Here is a 10,065-nt window from a genome sequence, read left to right on the forward strand (position 1 = left end):
TCACAGCCAATATCCCATAATGTCGGCAAACAAGTACGTAGAGTTACACGATTCAACGTTTCTTTTCCTTTTTCAATTCTCTCTCCCGGGGAACACATCTCGCTTACGTTAATTACAGCTCGTGGCATAATATACTTTTCCTATATAATGGTTTTCTTTCCTCTACTGTTACTTTGGCAGCACGTAGTTCGGCCCTGCTAAGACACTCTATAGAAACATCGCATACGAAACACTATTTCTAGGATCGATTTGATAAAAAGAACTCGCCCCTTGACGCGCACTTTGATATAAACGTTTACCTGGATGTCCGAAAATGATCTCGGAGAAAATCTCCTGCAAAATGGCCGCTGATTTCGAGAAACTGACGAAATCTCTAACGATCGTCGATTAGAACGATTCAACGAGTAACAATGTTTTACGTTTAACTTATAGCACCACTTTTGGCTCGATCATCTTTAATAACCAATTAAAAATACCGGACCACTGAGTTTTCAAGTCAGAGTCCTTCGTGTCGCAGGGCAATTTTTCCATTGACTTAGGGGCAAATAAAAGAAGGCAGTCTTCATCTTACAACTAATCGTGAGTACGGGATCCCATCTCTTCAGGGACTACTCGAAGAAGCCTCCTGGGGGGAGGACACGTTTAAACCTTTACTTCGCTTTAAATGTTAAAAGACGTCTTCTGGCATTTAAAGACCACATATAAAAGAAGTCTCTTAACGTTAAAAGCGAGGCATCAGGGTAGCCCTAAGCCTCCTAAGAAAATCGACCACCGCTTTCTTCCACCCTAGTGACTTTCTTCGGCATCTTGCGCAGTGAAAATTCCCTATCGATCGGTATGTACAACTCGAAGAGTCCGAAAATTCGGCGTCTCGAGGCTCGAGACGTGTAGATACGGTGGAATGGATTTTTTTTTTGGTTTAGCCTCGAATCTCGAGGACCTTCCAATCGTCTCGGACCCCGAAAAGATCCTAATGGACCTAGACCCCAAGGTGGTGACGGAAGGTGCGGTCTAAAACTTGGAATGCTAGCACCGTTTGGTTTCCTGACTAACGATTAATCTAAGTCAAAGTCTCTCTCCGAATTCCCAGGTCCACGGAATTGTCTTCAGGGATGACCCCTGCAGCTTCCGGCCTGAACTTCCTTCGGGAGGGCAGGATGTACATATGTATGAATGTATATATATATATATACGACAGAGTCTTCCCCGGATGGCCAGACCGGGAAGGCTTCGATCCCTCCACCTCTGCATTCAATCAGCCGGAAGTCCCCATCAAATTGCACCGATTCGCGCCCGAACCTGAAGACCCCGACTTTCTCCATAGGCGGAGCCGAAGAGTCGGTTCTTCGAGATAAGCTTCCATTTTATATGTACATGTGGATACTTTTCCTACATGTCGGAGTCGCGCTTCTTGACGAGACCAGGCCACCGTGTCCCTCTTTAGGAACCAGGACTCCTCTTGTGGCGTCTCCAGGAATCCGGGGTCCCTCGTCAGGGTGGCCACGTGTACCTGGTCCAGCAAGGACCAAGTTTCACGGGAAAATGCAGAAACTTCCTGAACATTGTCGGTGGGTCGTCAGGTGCAGTTCTTTCCTGCAGGGTCCTGCTCTTACTCGAAGATGTTCTCTGCAGCCTCCCTGATCTTGACGATGAGAAAGGAACGCTTGCAAAACTTGACGAAGAGCTCGGTCCTTTGTCAGGAGGCCTTCCTCAGCTGCGGCAGAGCGATCAGATAGACGTTCCCCAGGATGGCGCCGATCACCAGCAGCATCACGCTCACTGCCGAGAGAAACCTGACGAAGCGGACGAACCTGCGCCCCCTGGCGTCCTTTTTGCTCTGGTTGGGGAAAACGGCGAGACCTAGAAGAGGCCCCGCCAGAGCACCTGCCACGTGGGCTGCCCATCCGACTCGACCACATCCCAGCAAGGCCGGAACCGGAAGGGACGCCACATCGGCACCTGCCAGCAGCAGCACGGCTCCCAGCCTCCAACCTGCGTAGCGCAGCTCCCCGTGGCACTTTGTTGGCAATCATACCGGAAAAAAGAGGAATGAAGATACAAGGTAGAGTTCCGCGCCAAATGCATACACGAGGGAGTGCATCGATAAAAATGTCCCTGACGAAAATCTATTTCCTGGGTATCACCGACATCGCGAGTCGAGTGGCAAGGATTCGTCGGGTCCAGGATCAGAAATATCCGCACGAGAAAATTACCAGGTACAGGTGAGCCAGGTGACTGGTCAGCAAGGCGTAAACCCCTGCCGATGCTCCCACCAGGTAAAGGCTGGGCTGAAGAAGGGAGGCTCCCAGGGCACCGCACACCCCACCTCCTAGGTAAATCGTCGCCACCCCCAGGCGCCCCTGCTCCACCTGAAACGCGCGTTTAAAACTCCTTTCTTATTTGTCTTTAAATTGTGGCGGTCAGACTTTGAAATTCAAGTGTTTCCTGGATTTTTCGGGATCTTTATGGATACGGATATGGACGAGTATCGTTGAAAGCTCCTCGGTCACGAGGAAAGAGTCAAGGAAGGAGCCCCGTTTCATAATCGAGCCATCGACTCGGAAGAACAACTCTTTCCTCGCTTACCGCGAGTTTACACGCTCGGGCGAGCTCGCGCAACTCCACCAGGTGAAGTGCACCGATTAATCCCACCTGATCCCTAGAATCGGAACCTCGTTTTCCTCGCAACTTAACACCACCCCCGCGAGTCCGCCATATCGCGGAGTTCATCGTGAAAATTCATCGACCTAGAAGACCCCACGTGCGCATGGGCACCCTCGAGTGCCTCTAGAGGAACATCCCTGAACACATTCACATTGGTCTTCGTGGTTTAATTCCGGGACGTAAACAATTAATTTGAGAGGTCATCGATGTATCCGTCGACGCTTCCATCGGACTAAAAAACGGCCTCTGGAAGGGAATTAATTAAACTCGAGGTAGGGGCTGTTTCGCAGTCCGCCAAGTTGTGGTTATACAAATTCATCGACAGTTTCCGTGGATTCAGTCGCGGATCCAAGGTAAAAGAAATTAATCCGAGTGTCTTAATTGAAGGTAAAAAATGAATTTGATCATCGATGTATCCGTTGATGCTTTCGGAGGGATAAAAAGGGCATTGAAGGGGGGTGAAATAAATTCGGGAAAAGCGCGTTTCGGGGGTGCCTCTCGTCCGTGGAGGGTTGGCTCGGTGGTCCTAGAATTGGCTCGATTGGCTTACCTCGAGTGGCGTTGCCAGGACCAGCTGAATGACCACGTTGAGTGCGAGATGGAGTGCGTTCGAGTGGAGGAGCATGTACGAGGCGAACCTCCACCCTTGAACTCTCTGTCGAGGGTCGTAGACAAGCCACCTCCGCAGGGTAGCCTCGTCCCCGAGGCAGTGGACGGTGATCTGAGGGTTGTAAAATATTCTCGTGTCGTTAACTTCGTATTATCATTCCTATCCCGCGACACGTAGAAAAGGGCGTCGCATTCGCTTCTCATTTCCCCCCTGAGATAAAACTCGGTCTTGAATTTTCAACAAACTACGAAATTTCTAAACAACCCTCGAATCTTAAAATTCGTGGATCGCCTTTAATTAATTATTTTCACGTGAAAGAGCGGCGCCGAGCGTTCTTAGTCTCGCGAGGGGATTTTCGCGCGGGGTCGCTCCAAGTTTCCTATTTTCCGGGGGAGCTCTTAAAAGCCAACCGTGAGTCGTCTTCTGGCTGGTATCTCGCTGTAAAATATTTTCGTGCCGTTAACTCCGTATTATCGTCCCGATTCAGCGGCTTAATGCCGGCCGAATTTTCCATCCGCGTGGAGTGAGCTCGCGAATTCGGATCGTCCCGAAAAATCAGCTCTCTTTTCATCTCTCCCATCGCTTCTCCCCTGTCTCGTAAATTCTTCTTTCAACGGCCCCTTTCGAACCGCGAAAAATCGAAACTCTATCGCGCGTCCGCCTAGAAAATCAAAAACCCGACTTCGGATTTATATCCCCGCGTTTCCGCTTCATTGGTTTCGTTACGAGGACGTCGAAAAAAATGGAAGTAAACGGAATGAAAAAAAGGTTCCCCCAATTTTTCCACCGGGTTTTCATTTCGCTAATGCCTCGAAGAGATGGAAAATCCGCGGTTCGAAATGCCGGGCCATTAAAACGGTCTTGAGGAGGATATCGACCCCGGAAGGAGGCAGAAATTAATTCGGATCGCGAGTGTGCCAGACTTTTCCGCACTTTCATTTAACCGGCACGGGAAAAGCGCGGAATTAATTCCGCAATGCGACGCGTCTCGTGGATTCCTATTTTAATACTGCTTTCGAACTCCTGGGAATCTTGCGTGCAATATATCTCTTTGCGACCGTACGTACGTACATGTCGGTGTATGTACCACTGTATGTGCGAAAGGGACGCCCTGGTAGCGGGGAAAAATAAATTGGCGAGACATCGGCGAACCTCGTACTCGAGAAATCCAAGATTAATCTCGTAATGAACGCAATGCATCCCGCGGAATTTATCCCGAAGTCGTATCGAAGTGGCAGAAGAGATTTCCGCGAAACTCGGTCTGGAAAAATTCCCCACTGCGGAGGAAAAGCTTTGCAAAACTGAAATCCGCATTTACGAGGCATGGCATTCGACCGCTGCCTAAATTAATTAAGAATTGTGAGCTCAACTTTGTCAAATTAATTCCCCAAAAAAATGTATTTCGACCACGGGAGGGGATTTTCCGTTGAAATATCTCCCGTTCTCGGGACAAATCCGGGAAGCCCCTCTCTTTCCCGCGTGACATTTTCTCGAGCAAAAAACCCTCCAAATTAATCCCATGGTCCCTCAAGCCCGCCTGAAAAATGACAAAGCCGAGCTTTGTCGGCACGAGAGCCAGGATGAGCATCCTTGGCGGTCTCTATCCCCCATTATCAATTTTATAAAATGAAACGAAAACTACCCGAATGCAATGATCGCGAGAATAAAATTCTTTGAATTTTCCATCGAATGATAGAATTCCATACCGATAGGTTTATAATATGCAGAAATTAAGGGATATTAAATATATCCTCGTATTTAAAACCAGGGTGGTAACCGATGGGTGATAGATAATTGAATATGAATCTAGGTGGAGTGGACGAAACGTCCGTCGAAATAGGCGTGGGGTTGAATGTGTTAATTCGCGCGTAATGGCCAGTCGGTATAGCTGGGACCTGCGGAAGAGCGGTTCGACATTTCCGCCTTGGGGTGGCGGCCGCCTTTGTGGCCTCGCACCAATTACACCCCTCCGACATGGCGGCCGGTCTCGCGGAAAGAGCGAGCCGGCGGGGGTGAAAAACAAGCGAAAAATAATAATAAGAGCGAGCGCGCAGCCCGTACGCCGCCGCCGGGCTTGTTTTACCCTGGCGCGGCGAGCTCGCGGTTTTATTGCGTTACCGGCGCGCGGCGCGCATAACATCCATTTCCGGTGGTCTGGAGAACGTCTCGGGGAGCTCTTTGTGGTCCCCCCGACACCCTCGACCCGCGACTAGAGACTTCCCCGGCGAGTTCGTGCCTTCGCGAATTAAGAGTGCATTTAACTTCCCGGGCTCGGTTCGGTTGGGTTCCCGGAGAAGTCGGCCGGTACGACGCGGCGCTATTTTGCCGGTTGCGCGCGGCAAACCAACAGGGCGGCGCGGTACCGACTGCGATAACGATCACCGGTTTTTCACGCGAAGACTCGCACTCACGTTGGGAAATATCTTATCTTGATGTCTTATTTCTTAAGTAGAAAAACCAATTTATTTCGTTTGGTCTATTTCCGTTATTCCGATTCTTGGGATGCATTTTTCTGGTTTACAGTTTGTAATTCACGAGTTGCGCGCTGGAAATGCGTTACTTCGAGGATATCGAACGAGCAAGCTGCACCGATTTCGGAATACACGAGCGATTAACGTGAGTCTCATTCGTCGATTATCCTGGATGGACTTTATGCCTCCCCGGAGAATTTCGGCCGGCATAGCGGTCTCTTGGGCCACCGAGAGATACATGATGCATTTGGTTTTGCATGCACATGCAACGTTGCGATTTACGTGACCGATCGGCCGAGGGAGTTGTGCAAATTCGATCGCGGTGCCTCGAGGGTCCCGAAAAAACGCGAGGAGCATTGCCAAAAAAATCTCCGAATTATTTTCGAAAAACCGAGACCGACATTTTCCCGCAAATCTCATTTTCCTGTAAATCTAAGATAAGACATCTCGCCTTACGAATATAAGAAAAATTGGATAAATCTTAATCGTTAAGAAAAAATGACGCGATATATATATTTAACATCGTTCTTAACCTTTATTTTCACGTTCTAGTGGATCGACCGAGGACAATTTTGCGAGGTTAAGCGTTATTCCTGCCGGAAATTATTTTCGACCCCGCTCGAGGTAGCTGCACCGAGCGATTAACGCGAGTCTCATTTGTCGATTATGGTGGATGGACTTTATGCTTCCCTGGAGAATTCCGGCAGGTCTAACGATCCCCTGGGAGCTGCATTTGGTTTTGCATGCCCCGCAACGTCGCTCCCGATCTACGTGACCGATCGGTCGGCCCTGGGAACTTGCGGAGCGCTTGATGCACTTGGCCGATTGGTCGCTCCGCGTCGGGCGCATCGATGCTACTTGCGTAATTCGGCAACATTACCTAGGGGATGGGCAAAACGCGTTATCTCGGCTCCTCGGCGAAATTGCATTTGCACGTGAGCGTCGTGGGGGAATTGCAAGCGCCAAGCGCCACCTATGCATTCGACCAGGCGCGAGATTAACCCTTTCGCGGTCTAACTTTTTCACCCCACGAGTTATACCGACGTTACGGTTTCCCCCTATTCTAGGAACTCGGGGGAAGCGAGCTGCACTCCGGCGATTGCACATAGGTCCCGGGAGGATGATTTTCCAGGAGGAAGCGAGACCGGGCGAAGATTCGTCGCCTTTACCTCGATAATACTGATGCAGATCATGAGGTACGGAGGTCGCATTCGGAACTTCTGTTTCCGGATCGCTGGTGGGTGCCTGGGGGTGGGCCTGGGGGTGACGTCGTCGTCCCGGCCCTTCTTCAGGATCGGCGTGATGATCGTCGGTGAGTTCGGGGAACAGAGGGATCCAGTCTCGGGGTAGGTGGATTTCGTCAGGTCCGGGGAGGAGAGCGTCGAAGACGTCGGCGAGGTGTCCAAGAGCGCTGCTTCGGCGTCCATTTTGCCACCTGGGGGCAGAGCGAAATTTCATTTATCGATTGCGCATTTACCGTCGACCTCTGTTTTCAGGTACAGGGATTCAGATATGCTTTGAAAAAATACTCAAAATGGTAATATCTTCCAGAGCCGACTTTTGCCAGCTGGGAACCGCAGGGTGGGTCGCGAATTGTATTTCTCTATCGGGGCGAGGCTTGCGTGCGAATGCAACTTAATGACCCTAATAATTCAGGATTCGAATTTCTATAGATGGTACGGAAGCGCGACCGGAACAAAAGCGCGAAGCTTGCGGGGCCGGAGGATTCATAAATTGGCAAAGCTCGGATGGGAAGATGAACCCGTTAATGGCCTAGGGCACGCCGGTGTGCGTCAACGACTCGGGGAGGGAAATTAACGTCGGCGAATATTAAAAAAGTATTACCGAGGAGCGATGTCTCCATTACTTTCTTCCCTCGAAATTTTAGAGTAATGCCCGACTGCATTGCAGACGCTCGGAGAAATCGGTCTTCCAATTAGGGGCAGGTCCGAGCCATAAAAAAATCCACTAAAAATGGACGTTCCCCTTTTTTCCTAAATTAGAATATTTCCTGGTCAATGACCAGAGGTGCATTAAAAATTCGGAAAGCAGAAATAACGATCTCGCCCTCCGGAAGCAGGCTCGTGCCGATGCATAGAAACCTTCGTGCACTTTCTTCTCGAGCATACACGCGCACGGACGCTTCCAATTACATTTGTACACATTTGCCGAGTGGAAACGAGGCGAGGAAAAATGAAAGAGCCGAGGGCACGCGAAAAGACTCGACCGTGTAATTTGGGGTCAAGACGGCTCTTTCGGCGCCCTTAAGAGTCCTCCACCCGAAGACAGGGAGCACCGAAGTATGCAGACGAGGATACAAATTTGATCAATTACGCCGGAAAAGATAACTATTTATAATTTGTAATTTTATTAAAATCGCCCCGCTTAATCGCGGGGTTCGATGCCGATGTTTTGAAACGGGTCGATAAATCCCCTCGGTCTTATTTATTCGTTTCTCAGAGTGGATAATTTTATTTTTAAATTACTCGTCCTGGGAGTTATAACGTCCAATCGGGATTTTAAAATGGCTCCACTCCTACGTGTAATTGTTGTCAATGCACTTCGGGGGAAGAGCCGTTCGCGCAGTTGTCGCACTTATGCATGCAGGTCGCTGCGCCTATTTCCTGAGCACGCCTGCATAAACATTTCCAATTACTTCCGTAAACGTTTACAGAGTGGAAGCGAAGAGCAGAAAGCAAAATGAGCCGCGACGTACGGCAGGGAGAAGGAAAACCAATCGCATTTAACGAAGGCCCGGACAATATCCAAAATGGCGCCTCGGGAGAAATCGTTGCTTCCTAAAATCCATCCAGGGACTCCTTGCAATAAACAATTTCCATTTACGGCGTTTCAACGTTTATCGCCGCCGCCCGGAGCATGACTATCCGTGTCGATGCATAGCTTATGCATGCAGCCAGCTGCATATGCTTCCATGGATGTTTACAAACCGGATGCGAAGACGAGAGAGGCAAGAAAAGGCGCACATGCGAAAAGTCTCCTCTCGTTGCATCGTACACGTGGGAATAAATCGGAGAAAATCCAATAAGAACCGCGATTTACGTCAAATATTTTCCCGATTTATTCTTTCCGTCGATATTTAATGTACCCAAATTATTAACGGGTTCCGGGAATTTTTATTAGTATTTTTGTACGCGTTACAAGCCGAGGTGAGCGGGAAAGGACGTCAAGGAGAGAGAGGTGCATCCCTGGAAGTCGTCCAGGTGGTCCAGGAGCTGCTCCTGGCGTCAGGCAAAAATGGGGAGGAAAAGCTCGCCGCAGTCCTGAAAGTTGACCGAAACTCGAGCGGGGAGTTAATCGTCGAAAGTTCCGCGCCGGGCTTAATGAAGCATTGACGTGCAGGACCCGTGTACCTGTCCGCTCTTAATTAACATAATACCCACCGGCGGGGCATACAAATCAAGCATAATGTCAGTGCGCGCATGTCCCGGCTCTCGCCCGGCCAGCTAGAGGTGTAATCTCGTCATCGGTGTCTTCCAGAGTATGGTGATTAATCTCTGCCCCTCCTTGATATACCTACGCGCGAAATACCGAGAGGTACCATTCTCCCGCAATTTCCCTCCCCTTTGAAATCCCCGTAAAACCGTCATATCGTGACGCAGCTGTCAACGCGACGCGGAGATGTAACGAATTCCATCTCGATTACGATTTAACGCGCCATAAGGTGTTGCAGGGAACTTCCAGATAGGATTCGGCATCCGAAAGCGTGGCGCTGTCGAGGCGCCCTGCGAGTGCACTCTCCGGGTCCAAAGGGGTCCGCATCGGAAACGGCCGAGGAGGGAGGAATTTTCCGCCTGCGGAAATCCAGCATCCAGGGAGCCGAACGAATCGGTCATCGATTCTCTTCTCGAGCCATCATCTCCCGGCGCTCGATTCCATTCCAACCAGGTCGGAGCAATTATACCGGTTTATTTCCTCGTGTCGATTGCACTAGGTACGCCTCTTTACTTTTTAACTCGTAGTTGCCGTCGAGATCGACTCATGAAATATTAATAGCAAATGATTCTGGCCTGGATGCAAGTCCAGATGGAGCCGATGATCTCTGTCCCGTTCGCGTTGCCTCAAGACGTGGAAGAGCCTTTCCGATCCGGGGACGAGAGGGATCTTCCGCAGCGGAAATGGTCGGGGTGGAAAGGTATCCATCCGCAGAATTTTCCGCGGGCACCCAGCATCCGGGGAGGCGAACGAATCGGTCATCAATCCTCTACCCGAGCCATCTCCCGGCGCGCTCGATTCCGTTCCAACCAGGTCGGAGCAATTATGCCGGTTTGTTCCCCCGTGTCGATTGCACCAGGCTCGACT

The 10,065-nt window shown here is 50.2% G+C and overlaps 1 protein-coding gene across 1 annotated transcript; it reads right to left on the bottom strand.

Moving 5' to 3' along the window:
• Positions 1–1,696: 1,696 nt before the first annotated feature.
• On the bottom strand, positions 1,697–7,172 carry LOC105703029 (protein rhomboid). Its single transcript, XM_012431082.1, has 4 exons — positions 6,915–7,172; positions 3,215–3,385; positions 2,214–2,369; positions 1,697–2,017 (listed from the first exon to the last, which is right to left on the bottom strand). The coding sequence occupies exons 1-4, from the start codon at positions 7,170–7,172 to the stop codon at positions 1,697–1,699; spliced, it is 906 nt and encodes a 301-aa protein (XP_012286505.1).
• Positions 7,173–10,065: the final 2,893 nt, after the last annotated feature.

The sequence above is a fragment of the Orussus abietinus genome, unplaced genomic scaffold, assembly GCF_000612105.2.
Source record: "Orussus abietinus isolate OABI.00-Male unplaced genomic scaffold, Oabi_2.0 scaffold65, whole genome shotgun sequence".
NCBI lineage: Eukaryota > Metazoa > Arthropoda > Insecta > Hymenoptera > Orussidae > Orussus > Orussus abietinus.